The 15,679-nt window shown below is 43.1% G+C and overlaps 1 protein-coding gene across 1 annotated transcript; it reads left to right on the top strand.

Annotated features, from left to right (window-relative positions):
* The first annotated feature begins 415 nt into the window (after positions 1-415).
* drd4a (dopamine receptor D4a) lies at positions 416-13,789 on the top strand. The gene is made up of 4 exons (XM_035642582.2): positions 416-1,486; positions 7,043-7,155; positions 10,615-11,195; positions 13,319-13,789. Exons 1-4 carry the CDS (start codon positions 1,175-1,177, stop codon positions 13,522-13,524), a joined length of 1,212 nt encoding a protein of 403 aa, XP_035498475.2. The 5' UTR covers positions 416-1,174; the 3' UTR covers positions 13,525-13,789.
* The last annotated feature ends 1,890 nt before the right edge of the window (positions 13,790-15,679 follow it).

The following is a 15,679-nucleotide window of genomic DNA, read 5'->3' as shown; positions in this document are numbered from 1 at the left end:
TGCTTATATGGTCCTTTAATTAGCCTATAGCTTTAAGCTCTACTTCTATTGAAGCTGTGGAGATAATGCCTTTAAAATGCCTCAAATCCGCAATTGAAAGATCCAACTAAAATACCTTAAAGTCCCCCTCCATTCAAAAAAGTGTCTTTCTTCTGTTTCCGTTCTCTAAAAATGTCTGGCATTGACCATAGGTACTTGTGTCTGAGCCGAGTGCGTTGGAGATTTCTGCGCGCTGCTCTGAAATTTGAAATTCAATCGAATCCTGGCCAAGCTAGATTTGGTACGTCACAAATACGGTAAAACCAATCGCTGTCCAATATGCAAATGTCAGGCAAAGAAACCGGAAACTTCCAGTGCAGCAGAGCAGGTGTGTCAGCAGACTGACTTTTTTGGGAGGGGTAAACAATATCAATTATATACTTTAAAAGGTGACTGGAGGGGGTGTTTAATTAATGGGTACAATTATGGAAGGGGATTTTGTGTTTCTATGTTCCAGTGTTTACATTTTACAACTATGGTGTACAAGTGTTGTTAATAATGACAGCTATCTGCTTGATAACGTGTCTCTGTGGCCAAGGCTATCGACTGACACCTTCGAATTCAATTTGAATTGTGGACATGTTCTGCAGCGGGCGCTCTCTGGTCTCTGTCTCTCTCTCTCTGGTCTCACACACACACACACACACACACACACACGGACTAGCCGCGGCTCCTATTGGAGCTCAAGGACTGGAGGACACCGCGAAGCACAGTTGATAAGCGGCTTTAATTGGCTAATTTGGCCCCGGTGGCCTCTCTCGGTGTGCGCGGAGCTGAGAGCGGCCGCAGCCCGACGCGCTCGCCGCTCCAGTCGGTCTCCACTCCACTCCAACTGAGCAGACGCGGATTATCTCGGCTTCTCAAAGATGCTTTGAGGATTTTTTTTAATCAAGATGTTGTTTTTTTTATCTCAAGTAGACTGACGGAACTTCGTCGTCATCCATGAAGGTTTCACTTCGGGAGTGAGGCACAAATCCGCCTGCGTGACCGTTCTAGTTTTTACGCGCGGTTTCTTGGCGCAAAGTGCGCACCGGTGCGCTCTGGCGCAACACGGCAAAGTCTGTTTTAAAAAGAAAGGTCTCCGTGACGCCGCGATGAGACCACGGTGCAGGGACCAGAGTCCGGCCCGGGATTCATGAGAGCCCCGAGGCCGCGCTGCTGTGGCTCGGACCGGGACGGAGCGGAGGGCGCCGGGGCGGAGATGGCGGCCAACCTGAGTGCGGCGGCGGCGGCGGCGGCGGCACCGGGCGCGAGGGGACACAACCTGCCGGCCCTGTTGTTCGGGGTGCTGCTGATCGTGGTGATCATCTGCGGCAACCTGCTGGTGTGTCTCAGCGTGTTCACGGAGAAGGCGCTGAAGACCACCACCAACTACTTCATCGTCAGCCTCGCGGTGGCGGATCTGATGCTCGCGGTGCTCGTGCTGCCGCTCTTCGTCTACTCAGAGGTGAGCTTCTGGTCTGTGGACACGTTGCGGGTCACACACACACACACACACACACACACACACACACACACTTGAACAGTGTACCTCTCTGCTGCAGCGTCCGGAGCAACCGCCCCAGGGGCCCCACAGAGCTGGGTGCCTCCTCGGATTTTCCTTCTGTTCTGACTTTGGGAGCTGAATATGCTCATGGGACTTTTGATGTCACAAAATAACCATCAAAATAACCTTGATTGACAGGGATGGCGATCCCCTAAACACTCGTTTGCCTTGGAAAAGGAAGAATCAACCCCGCCAAAGAGGTTATACCATTAATTCCGTAACCCATACCCCCCAATTTCTACAGCCATTTGTTGTTAAGACATCATCAAGTCCATTTTAAGGGGTGAATTCATCACCTTTCTCCTTGACAAACGTCAGACTTGTGTGTATTTTGTCTAATAATCTAATGGAATTAGATTAAGAGCCAAAAGAACCACACCAATTTGTTAATTAATTCATGACACGTTTAGATGTTTCCCTGATGTCAGGGGTTGCAAACCCCTTTCAATTTTTCAAGGACGTCCCCAAAATGTCCCCCCTAATTGAAAGATTGAGGTCATTCTGAGGTCTAAATTAAGGGTTGGCTGTCATGTCAGTGGGTCAAAGGGTTTTACATCCCTTTAACCATGCATAAATCATTAAAATCCATTGCAACGCAATACAGTTTAATTCAGCTCATGACCCAAAATCCCATGAAATATCTCAATCGCATTCTTTTCCTAGTATAAATAAATTAAAGTGTGAGGTAAATGCATTTCACTTTGCTGGTGCAGGAGGAAACAACAGGTTAAAATTTCTTGCCGAAAACTTTATGATCTTTTGTTCACGCAGCTCAGATCAGTTCAGCTCAGTTCAGGTTTTTCATTGTCCCGCCGGGGAGCTGTTTTGGCAGCAAGACAAACGTAAAAACGTAAGCACAAAGAGACAAAGGATGATGCGGCGATGAAACAGCCGTAATGAGAACAGGGATATGAGAACGCGCCGAGCTGCACAGGGAAGGGAGAAAAAAGAACACAGTTTAATAAGGTTGTTGCGCTCGAGATAAGTAAAAACATGGAGCTAAATTTCCTGAATCAGCATCTCCGGAGGAAGTAGAGCGAAAAGGAGAAGGTTGTTCAGGTTTTTTTTTTTGTGTTGATGGGGATAAACCGTGAGGAGGCCGTGATGCACAGTCCACTGACTGATGAGTTTTGTTTTCCCCAGCTCATACGGGCTTGTGAGACACTAGACGCGGAAAGTAACTAAGAACATTTACTCATACTGTACTTACAGTAATACTCCTGTGCTTACAGGGGCTTGTAATCCGAGTCCTTCATTTGCATGCAGCTTTCTACCTCGGCTCCTCTACATTACAGAGGGATTCGTTCAACTTTTTACTTTACAAATTAAGAAAAACCAAATTGCACAAACTCATAGATATCAGTCTCCTAAATATGCCAGATTTTTTCAAGATCAAGATCGATGATGTATTCCCTGGGAAATGGGGGAAAATGGCCGCGCAAAAAAAAACAACCCTATCTCACGATATTAAGGAAAGTGATTAAAAAGACGGTCTCCTGTCTGGATCCACGGCAAAACTTTCACAGAAATCCGCTCAGTAGTTTTTGCGTAGTCCTGCTGACAAACATACAAACCAACCAACCAGTCGGGGAACAAACGGGCGGGGGTGAAAGCATAACCTCCCTGTGGCGGTACTTATGATTCCGTGATATGATGATGCAACAGTCAATATGGCCTTTTGTCCACCGTCAGTATTCTTACTTTGAATAGGTTCAACACATTTTCTTGATTACATACACTTTTAATTCAGGAATTTGACTTGAACAGAGTATTTCTACAGGGTGATATTAGTAATAATAAAACTAACAAAGTACAGAAATGGACTTCATCTTAATCTGACTTGCCTTGTGTCTTTTATAAATCTCACCGAAACAAATTCCTCTCAACAGGCACATAACAACTTACCCGCAGACATACACAACATACAGGACTGATCAGTGCAACACAAAATGAAATAGGTCCGAGCTCAGCCCGCCACATAAACGCTGCACTTCAGGATTTTCACAGTTCCTGTAGTAAGCGTCGGCTTATTCTACATCTCCTTCTTCCATCGCTCCTCAGGGAGCTTTAGTAGCTTCTTGTGACAACACGTCCCCATTCAGCTTTTACTGTAGAATCATTTATAAAACATTCAGTAAATGCTTTATAACGCATCATCATGCGGTAATAAGCAGATATGTGTTCATCCTGGTGTTTATGAACAATCGTAACTCCTCCCCGTGGGCTCGCCTTAGTGATGAACAACACAGTATTAATAGGTATATATCTTCCCAGGAGAAGTTATGTATATTCCATCTATATCGTCGATATAGATATATATGAAAATAATCGTTAGTTGCAGCCGTATACATTTGAAGTCATCAGAGGAAGCTGATGTTTTACGTCAGAGCAGTTGACTTCATCTCACAGTCTTCATCAGCAGAGTGCTTTTGCTCATTTGTCATGAAGGATTTTTGCTTGAAAGTTGAGTTCGACCGTTGGAAACGACAGCAAACACGACCATCTGAGTCAAGGTCCACTCGCGCTCTCATTTTTTTGTCCACCAATTAACCTGTGATGAAATAATAATCAACAAAAATAAATAAATTAATGCAAGCAGATTATTTTTTAAAATGTTTTAAACCATGTTATTGTTGAAATAAGTAATGAATGTCAGTAATTAATTTTTTTTTACAGCTTACATGCACAGTTTATTTTGGTGGCTTCCCTGCTGTTTTGTCAAGATTGTTTTCTAACCCTTCAAATCCATTCCACGGTGCAGATAACCCAATCAGAGAGCCTTGACATCTGTTACTGATCCATTTATCTGTTAACTGACGCACGGACTGATGGACGGAGATGGTTTTCCTGCAGAGGAGCAGTGATGGTATCAGTTCGTTGGTGTTTTGGCAGCAGAAGCAGCAGAAACTAAAAGTCACGTGTGTGTGTTCTTGATTTAAGGTGCTTGGTTTTTACCTGGTCAGACTAATGGACATTCTTATGGAATTCTGGCTTTATTAATGTCATAACATTTATTGGGTATTTTTTAATTAATCAATTAATTTGTATTTTATATACTTATTTATTATTTTGTGATTTATGTGAATCCATTGACTTTTCACCTAGTTTGTTTGTTTGTTTGCTTTTGTCTTATTGGGCAGGCTTATGCAGCGAGTTAATGTTAAGTCGGATTTAAATTCAGTGAACTGTCCCTTTATCTGTCAGCTCTGACCTCCAGCTGACCTCACGGCAAAGCCCCTCCCACTCCTGTGACGTCACCGAGCAGCCAACCACATCACATACTCTGATTTAATTTGCTCTCTACATGACAACTGTGTCTCGAACGCCTACTCTTACCCTTTTCATTTAATTTGATTTCATATTTTATGTAGTTTTTTGTTTTTTTTATCTTCTCTTTCACTCGCGTGGATACAGAACTTTTTTTTTTTTTTGCCAGCGATCACAACTGAGTGACAAACACTTGTCAGCCTGTCTTTGTTTCCCGGCGCTCAGAGAACAACAGTGTGTGCATTCCTCTTCAGGTCGCCTCCCGCCCAGGAGCTACAAGTCTGCCGAGGGGCCCCACAGCCACAATAGATTCAGGAAAACAATCCAGAATGAGCCTGTGTCCCAGTCAAGCGTTTGTCAGTTAGTGGCATGTTTTTCATCTCGTCTTCTTTTATTTATCATTTCATCATATTATCCTGTTGTTCCTTTGTGTCTACACTGTTTTTTGGGGTGTTTTTTTGACGTTTGGCCACAGAAAGTAAACTCATCAAAACAAATCAGCTCCACTCGCCCATGTCTCAGTGTCAGGGTCCTGGTGCAGATTTCTGCTCTGTGCCACAATATACAATAAATTTAGCTGCATATATGCCATAGTTATTACAGGTCCATTAGTGTGTAAGCAGTATTTTGGTGCTTCAGCAGTGTCAAGGATGAGCTGTTCTTATAACAATGAGCTTATATATGTTGCCGTGTGTGAAACATTAACGTACAAAGTATCAACAGATATGTCGCAGCTGAACGTAATCGAGTGGAAGTAAAAAGTAGTACAAATTAGAAATACTCAAGTAAAATACAAAAAGAATTATTAACTATAACTATATAACACCAATAACAATTTGTACTATAACATTAGCTATAAGTATATTTCCACCACAAAAATTGGGATCAATAAAGCACCTATCTATCTCTCTAGACATCTATCTATCTTTCTAGACTTCAAGACACCTATCTATCTCTTTTTCTACACTTCTAGACATCTATCTATCTAGACTTCTAGACATTTATATTTCTAAACTTCTAGACATCTATATCTATCTATGTAGACATCTATCTATCTTTCTAGATATCTATCTAGACATCTATCTATCTTTCTACACTTCTAGACATCTATCTAACTTTCTAGATATCTATCTATCTATCTAGACATCTATCTATCTTTCTACACTTCTAGACATCCATCTATCGTTCTAGACATCTATCTAGACATCTATCTATCTTTCAACACTTCTGGACATCTATCTATCTATCTTTCTACACTTCTAGACATCTATCTATCTATCTAGACATCTATCTATCTTTCTACACTTCTAGACATCTATCTATGTAGACATCTAGACATCTATCTATCAATCTAAACTTCTAGACATCTATCTATCTATCTAGACATCTATCTATCTTTCTACACTTCTTGACATCTATCTATCTAATCTTTCAACACTTCTGGACATCTATCTATCTATCTTTCTACACTTCTAGACATCTATCTATCGTTCTAGACATCTATCTATCTATCTAGACATCTATCTATCTTTCTACACTTCTAGACATCTATCTATGTAGACATCTAGACATCTATCTATCAATCTAAACTTCTAGACATCTATCTATCTATCTAGACATCTATCTATCTTTCTACACTTCTTGACATCTATCTATCTAATCTTTCTACACTTCTAGACATCTATCTATCTATCTTGACATCTATCTATCGTTCTACACTTCTTGACATCTATCTATCTATCCTTCTACACTTCTAGACATCTATCTATGTTGACATCTAGACATCTATCTATCAATCTAAACTTCTCGACATCTATCTATCTTTTCTACACTTCTATCTATCTATATATATATATAATCGATCTATCTAGACATCAATCTATCTAGACGTCTACAGATCTAGACATCTGAAACATGATGAGGAGCTCGAGGTCACTCGAACTGTGAACTAAGAAGTTTAAGATCCACTGGTTTGCTGTATTGTGTTCTTCGAACGTATCATGTGTTTTGTCGGTAAAAATCTTAAGCTGACAAGTGTCGGATACATTTAATGGATTTACAAGTACAACATCTCCCACACACAGTGAAGCAGAGAGTGAAGCAGCGCAAAAAAGAAAGTAAAAGTAACTCAAGATTGTAATGAAGTAAATGACCGAGTGACCACACCACACGTGTCTCTGCGCGTCTCAGTTTCAGGACAGCGTCTGGACGCTCAACACCACCCTCTGTGACGGCCTGATGACCATGGACGTGATGCTGTGCACCGCCTCCATCTTCAACCTCTGCGCCATCAGCATCGACAGGTCAGTGTGCACCATGTGCGGGCACGGGCAAAAACACACGAGTCCCCGCTGCAGAAGAGCGACAAGCAAACGGCCCACGCAAGGAAACGTGTGAATGTGAACCCTCATTTCAAAAACACTCTCCTGAGGATTTAGCTATTCTCAGACCTCTTTCGCACATGCATCTGTACATGTTATGAAAATTTAACAAGCGGCTGTGTCACTTTTATATAAAAAGTCATGTCAGCAGTCTTGGTCAGATATTTTTTTATGATTATGAATATATGAATAATAAAGTGTTATCACAGGAAAGTTATAGACTCACCAGAATCACACTTATCCATCCTCTGGGGAGTATGAATAGATGCAGGGAGCTAAAACTAATGCAGCCTCATCCAACAGCCTTACACTATCACGTCCAGATTTCAGTGGAGCATTGATTCAACTCATTTTTAGAGGATGTAGATTGCAGTATAGATAAAGTTGCATAATACAGAGAGGTTATTTTTTCAATAAAGGAGGGCTAAAAATAATGGGGAGAAGTGGAATTCCCAATGAAAGAACAATGTTAGAATCTTTCACCCAAGCTTCAACAGGAGACATGGTCTGCGCCAAATGTGTGCCAATTGACCAAGACATATGTTCCATGTTAAAATTTGGACCCACTGTTGGCAGGTCAGAGGTCGCAGTCATTAGGGAGAGGTCAAACTGCAGCCGTAACTTATGGACTACGCGTGAAAGCCAGAGCTTTAATCGGCCTAAGGTCAGGGCATCCAGGAACATCAGGCTGATTAATCAAACCGGAGCCCCTGAGCGCTCTGTCAGGATCACTGAGGACGCCCGACTGAGGGTTTCAGACCTCCACCTGAAGGTTGTCATGGTCAGACAGTCACGCCATGGTTCACTCTGATGTGGACATATGACAATGACCTTTTGTCTGTTTCCTGTAAAAGCTCCAAGAGAAGAAGAGAAATCTGAAAAATCCGAGCAGACAGAACAATTTAATGCCCCAGAATGAAGGATGTGCCCGCGGTGATGAACCACCAGCTCCGCTCCGCACTCATTAGTTTGACTCAATGACATTATCTGAACCCTCGGCTGATGTTGAGGGATGAAGCTCTGAGCCGAAAACCCAGGCTGCTCCTCAAATCCCGCGTCCCAACTCCGGAAAATATGATTACGCCAAAGACCGATGGGAGCAGTGAAGCTAACGCGGACTGATGGTGATGATCTGAAGCTTTTTGAAGCAGTTAGAGGTTTAAATGGAAGACGGAGTCTGAATAATTCAGCAGACCGAGGAGGGAACAGATCCTGAGGGTTCCGCGGAGAGAGTCCTTGTGCTGCTGGTGTCCACGGGCTGAGCGAAGGAAGCCTGGTGGTCTCTCTGCAGGTTTGATGGTTTCAACAGCAAACTGACTGATTAAGCTGCTCTATCATTCAGAGATACAGTAGATTACTGAACAGGACCAGGGGCCACAGGGGCCAGTGGGGCCCTGAGCCTTTGAACAAAGTGACTGTTCATTTCTTGTTGTAAAGTCAAAGAGGTCAGTGTCATGTTCGTGGCGCTTATCTTAAAGGAATTTTTTTTTGACATTTTGGGAAATACGATAATGTGCATTCGGTGGAGGGTTGTGAGTTATTAACCATTAAGGTATAGCCAGCAACTGATTATCTTAGCTCAGCACAAAGACTTGAAAGAGAGAGAAACAGCTTGCCTGGCTCTGTCCAAAGGTAACAACATCCTCCCACCGGCACCTCGAAAGCTTAACCTTGGTTTAATCCGTACCAAAAAAACTGTGTGTAAAACTACGTGTAAAAATTTGATTATACATGCTGGTCTGTTTATCGGCTTGTGCCAGTCATTTCTTAAGCTCCTTTGGGAATTAATGAGCTTTATAGGTGCTGGTAGGTTGATTTGGCCTCAGTCTTTAAGCTAAGCTAAAAAGCAGCCGTCTATAGATTCATATTTAATGTACAGATATGAGAGTGGTATTGATCTTCTCAGGTGGAAGGAGCATTCAGATCTTTTACTTTGGTAATGAAAAAGGTCATGTTGACCTCACTTTTAAACGTCTTATCGTCTGAGAACACCTGTGGAGGAGGAGGATTTTGCGCCTAAAGGTGCTGATGTTGGTCAAACCATCAAGCTCTTCCTGCAGCTGCAAGCTTCCGCGTGGTATAAATATCCTCATCTGCTCGTGTGCACGAGGGTTTGCAGCCCAAAATGTGACCGTGGGGAATGTGCACGTCCAATTTCAGCAGTGGTTCCCAATCTGGGGTGTTGGTTGTGTGTGCAGGAAACTCAACTCAACCTTTTCCACTGCTGACATTTTAAACCTGTCAGTCACAAGTGGAATTACATTTTCATGCTCCACTACAATCATGCCACACGTGCAGTAAGTGCTTCACGTGAGGGCGGAAAAACACGAGCGACGGGGTAGAAACATCTTGGCAAGGTCTGTCACATACAGGCGGTTAAGAGCTGCAACTAACATTATCAATTCATCTGCAGAATATTTTATACAATCAAACATAATCTGCACAGTTTTCGACAGCCTAGCCCATAGTTCCTCTGCCGTTGCCGCGGCTATTTCAGCCTATGTGGGCTACGCGGAACCTGACGGTGGAACATTTTAAAGCTTCACCGCAATTGTTGCTGGAAGGCAGTATTGTAAATATCATTAGTTCCTCCTGTGATTTTCCGATGCTGACAGGTCAAAGTGTTTGCTGTAAAAGAAAAAAAGGAGAGAAGAGAAAGCTCTGTGAATCCGATTCTTTTGGGAACAATAAAGAAAGGAGAGTGCTCTGGTTCTGCCAAGATTCAGGTTAGGAAGATGTATTAAGAGAGAAGAGCAACTTTCTGCTGAGTCGTAAAGGTTTGCTGTTGGTGGAAGTGGGATGTTCGGTTTTTCCTGTGTTTGTCTAACTGTTGTATCACTGTCGATTATCTTACTTCCCCTTAAGAAGATTTGTCAAAAGCCGAAAAATCTGAACTTATTGATTATAAATGTGGAAAAAAAAGATAATACACATAACATGTGGAGTACTGCCTCTACTTATTGACATTGGACGATGCTGTGTGTCTGAAGATGAAAGAGTTTTCAAATGCCCTGGCCTTAATGAGGTGGAAATTAATTTCATTTCTCTCTCTAATGTACCTTTTTCATCATCATTTTCTACAAATATTGTTTTAAAATGCCAATTTTCCAGAATTAGATACGACTAGAATTGCAATTGTTTGTGCGCCATAGCGGTTCACCTCTGGCCTTGCTTTCATTCCCTACCAACCATTCCCATGGATGTGTAAATGTGTCTTCACAGACACTGCATGAGAACCACTGTCGTCATAAATATGATAATGTGTCAAGAGAAATGAAAACCAATAAATAACAAATGAATAATGATGTGGCCCTTGTCAGTTTGTGCCACATAAACATCATTTATTGCGGCATGTTATAATGTTTCTTGCCCTTGTTGCAGATTCATCGCCGTGTCAATCCCTCTCAACTACAACAGGAAGCATGTGGACCTGCGGCAGACGGTGCTGCTGTCAGCCACCTGGATCCTGGCCCTGGCTGTGGCCTCGCCCGTCATTTTCGGCATCAACAACGTGCCTGGTCGTGACCCCAGCGAGTGTAAACTGGAGAATGACGACTACGTCGTCTACTCGTCCGTGTGCTCCTTCTTCATCCCCTGTCCCATCATGCTGCTGCTGTACTGCGGCATGTTTCGCGGCCTGCGGCGCTGGGAGGAGGCTCGCAAAGCCAAACTGAGGAAGAGCATCCAGGCCTGTCGCAAGCTTCAGGAGGCTGCTGCCTCGCTGCCGCCACTGGCCTCGCTGCCCCCGCCACTGCCACCCATCATAGAGCAAGAACTGACGGATACTCCGGACGAACCATCTACCTTCCCGTCTGCAGACCACCTGTCAGAGTACAAAGACGGCCCTGTCCCGACGGTCAGCTTCACGGACATCAGGTTCAACCCTGAGCCTCAAAAGAGGAAGAGGGCCAAGATCAACAGCCGCGAGAGGAAGGCCATGAAAGTGCTCCCTGTCGTTGTGGGTGAGTTCGCCCTCATACTCAGCAGCATCGGTGCAATCCCAAACATTCACTACCTCACACAGCTGTATTGGGAACTGTTCCGGGGGTACAAGTATGATTTCAATGTGAGACTGACAAATGACACGAGCTGAAACCCATTGACCTTGCAATAAAGTTGTACGTCCTGGGCCCCACGGCCACAAAGGACGGAAGATTTATGTAGGGGTTTACGCCGTATCAAAGGCTCAAAAATTGCTGTATTAAAACGTAATTTGTTTTCAATGTGTCAATTTGAATAGATACAAAACAGTTCAAACACTGAGGCTCAGAGAAAACCCAGCTCTGGTCTGTCCCTTGACACTGAGGCTCTTGTTTGTCCCTAGACCGTGCAATTGTTCTTTATGCTCAATGTACTGCTGGAGTTTTGACTTCTGACGTCTGTGTAAAAACTACCCTGAATCAGCTCAAGCATGTTTGAAACTAACATGAATTCATGTGTTAATTCACAAACATTAAAAAGTCACTTTGAAGTTACAGAGGGTTCAGAAAAAATGGCATCCATCCATCCATCCATCCATCCATCCATCCATCGACCCAGACACAGCGACATGAATAGGGATATAATGGGTGACTGCAGGTACCCGAATGCCTAACCTCCACCTCTGATGTCTGCTCAGAGGCACTGACACACCAGTTGGAGAAGGATGGCCTATAAATAGCAGCCAACGTTGGTCCTAATACGTAGAAGTGCTTCCCTTTAGCACACGGCAGCTAATCCAGCAGGTCCCTAATCTGAAATCCAATTATTGCTTAAGAGTCGGTCAGACACAATTCTCAGCGTGCGGTTACTTCTCATGCATCTCACTTAGGACACGGCCTAAGAGCAGGAGGAGGAACAGAACATTTTGTATCAATTAAAGTCCAGGCTTCTGTGGCTGGTCTACATACTGTGCTATCAATTCCAGAAAATAAAATGCAGTTGCACAGCCGTCTTCTCCAGTCTAGTTTTCTTTAAATGACGGATTCAGAGAGCTCTGTCCGCCTGCTGAATGTTATTCACACTACCACAGAGCTAGGTAACATATGTCAGCTGGTGGAAGCTCCACATCCATGACGTAGTAGTAGAAGTTATGTAGTCTGGGAAGTGAGTAGATGGGTAGTTAAATTAAAGAGATAGTAAACTGGTATGTTGGTAGGTAGATTAACCTGGATTGGTAAATTGGTAGTTTGTTAAAGGGATGGTTGGTAGGTTTGAAGTGTGGTTGATACTGTAGATCAGTAAATGCCATTGGTGGGTAGAGGGTGGGTACGTTTGTATACTGGTAAGTAGACGGTAAATTGATAGATTGCTTGGTAGGTTTGTCCGTAGGTAAGGAGGTTGCTGTGGTGTGGGTTGGCTAAGAAGTGGGTAAGTAGGTAGGTTTTTAGGATGGAAGGTATAAGGTCAATTGGTAGGAAGACATGTTGGTAAATTGGTGAGTAAGGTGGCGGTTTGATGCCCAAATTGGCAGGGAGATAAGTAGATGAAGCTCTGCCTCATTAGCTAATCTGAGTCAGTGGCAAATTGGGTGATCGGTAAGTAGGTTTTTACATTGGTAATTAGGTAAGAGTGGTTACCAGGGAAGCAAATTGGGTGACCAGCTGATAGTTCTGTAAGAAATGTAAGTTGTAAGTCGGTTGGTAGTTTGATCAGCTCATCTGACCATTTGTTGTCAACCTGCGAGCAACGGCGGATTGGTAGGAGGGTCAGAAAGTTGGTTCGGTAGATAGGAAGGTAGTAACAGTAGATCGCTGATAATTAAGTTAGGATGAAAATCTCCCTTTTCCGAATCAGAATTTCAATATGAAACTTCAAGAGAAAGCTTTCTCTGTTCCTCCTCTGGCCAGAAACTGATTCTATCAAGACTAAGTATGAAGAGTCAATGTCAGGGTGGATATTGTCCTGCTCCTAGTGTTTAGCTAAACCTTTGTCTGTACTGGATGTATTGAGATTCAACCAATATCCGGAATACATCTGCCTCTAAGGAAGAAGAGGTGAGGTTATCTAAACGCTGATAGAATCAAAGTGCGCTGCTTGGTGTCCAAGTCTCGCTGTCGGCAAAAACAACTGACTTCTGATTCTTTTCTTCTCCAACCGCATCCAGGTGCCTTCCTGTTCTGCTGGACTCCCTTCTTCGTCCTCCACACGCTGCGAGCTCGCTGTCAGGACTGCCACATCCCGCCAGGCCTGATGAGTGTGGTGACGTGGCTCGGCTACGTCAACAGCGCCCTGAACCCCGTCATCTACACCATCTTCAACACGGAGTTCAGAAACTTCTTCAAAAAGTTCCTGCACCGCTGCTGCTCCTAGAATTTGCCCCACTGCTGCTGCCGCGAGAGACGCTACTGACTGTTTCGATCTGGTTTCTTTAGTCTGTGTTTGTCGCCATCGTCTCCTTCCTCTGTGAGGTTTTTATTTTTCTACATGTGACGACAGAAAAGTTTGTTTGTGAAGAAGCTTTAGTCTGAGGAACAGACTGTTCAGAGGACCAGCAACACAGCTACATCACATAACCAACAGGAACTGATTTTATATGTGGAAAGTCATCTTTTCAAAATAAAAGTATTCACTAAAATTGCAGGTTGTGCGTTTGTGGTGCAGTGACGACCCTGTGGTCAGTGACAAACAATCTTATCTTACCCCTGGTTTAGAGTGAACTTCATCATGTCCACAGTGATTGGTTGTTGACAGCGGACGGGTCTGTGTCCGTTTACGAAAATAAAATATGCATCAACACGGGGGAGCGCGAGGAACAAATCGAATTGGATGAGCATAGATTTGATTACCTAAATTTCATTAAGAGATGATGGATATTTTATAAACTGTCAGAGATTATAGTCATGAAAAAAAGTGATATATTACTATGTAGATTTGTCATCTAGATTCCACTTGGCATTCTATACCATTACTCAAATGATTACATAACAGGTGAGAATACATTTGTAATAGTTCTACATATAGCAGCAGTTTCGCCGGATAATCCATCAATGGCAACGGCGTCACCTTTATTCACATGTTTACTGCAGGTGATCACGAGTTAATTGCTATTTGAATCAATTTGTTGGTGAGCCAGTTGAATCCTTACTATGCGGCTGCTATCAAAATATTTTAAAAGTTCTCAAACCAAAACTTTGAAGTGTAAAGGTGAGACTGTATTTAGCGTACATACATACAGGTGTGAAACAAAGACACAGGACGGAATAGTAGAAGTGCACTGTCCTCTTACTGTACAGGCACGTCAGAGCAGTCGGAGACGTCCCTGCACGATCTGGTCCTTCACAAAGTCATCTGAAGGTCTTTAAAGTTTTATGACAAAAAGAGACGAGGCTTTAAAAGCTTCTCAGCAGATTTCGTCAGAGTCGAGACAGATGACAGCTTGGAGGACAGACTAACAACAACAACAACAACAACAACAACCACCACACACTCCTGATGCCTGTGGAGTTTCTTCCATGATGGTTTTGCAGGAGAAAGGAGCTTGTTGTGTTGTCAGAGAAACGCACAGTTTCCTTCCATTTCCATTTCAGTTACTGTAGGAGACGTCTGTTCCTGAGTGGTGGTGGACCGGGTGGGGGGGCCTCTTCGCTGTCAGCGAGAAGCAGTAGACGTCTGAAACACAGCAGAATCAATCTTGTCATCTTGTCCGTGGTGATTCATCAGGAGTCGCTCTGACACATCACCCGAGTGCCGACCGCCAGCAATATAAAAAGTAAACTCTTTGTTTCAGCAGCTAAACAAGAAAAACTGTGTGAACATGAAAATAAAAAGTGAGGCAGAAGACATCATCTTTGTCTGTTGGGAATCCTGCATGAGTAATGATGCCAAGTTTTCCCTTCAGAGACTCGCACCTGATCTTTGCATTTAGTAATAAATTCAACATCTGAGGAAATGGATGAGGACGGAAGTCTCTCGCGAGTCCCGCTGACAGAGAAGAGTGACGGAACAAAGAGTTGAGAGAATTCTATTTTCGTTCAGGTTCACCTTGAGGGAAAACGGATGAATCCAGGAATTTATGTTTCACTTTCCTGAACATGAGCGCGAGCGTGTGTGTGTGTGTGTGTGTGTGTGCAAATTGAATTCATCAGCAGTAACAACAGAAAACTACAAAACAACTGAGTCTTTGCACAAGAGAACTTGTGTCTGTAAAAAAAGACATTAGGATTTTTGAGGTCATCTCTAATTAAAAAACTCCTCTGGCGTCTGGCAGTGTATGTACATTAGTCGCCCGTCAAATGGCAAATTAAATACTGGCAACTCTGCTGCAACTTTTTTTTTTTTTTTTGTTTATCTGAGCTTGAATCACAAGTAAACATGGCTGATGATTTTTTTATCTTGCACACTGGAGAAGATTAATAAAAAAGGAGTTTGGTTGCTCTGTAAAAATGTAAACTTTCACATGTGAAAATAAGACCTGGATCCCGAACGTTAGTTTAAAGAGAAGAAAAACCAGGCCGGGATGGGGTGG

Source organism: Scophthalmus maximus, chromosome 7, assembly GCF_022379125.1.
Source record: "Scophthalmus maximus strain ysfricsl-2021 chromosome 7, ASM2237912v1, whole genome shotgun sequence".
In the NCBI taxonomy this organism is placed as follows: Eukaryota; Metazoa; Chordata; class Actinopteri; order Pleuronectiformes; family Scophthalmidae; genus Scophthalmus; species Scophthalmus maximus.
Note: the sequence above shows the minus strand (reverse complement) of the source record. Positions and strands in the feature narration are given on the sequence as shown.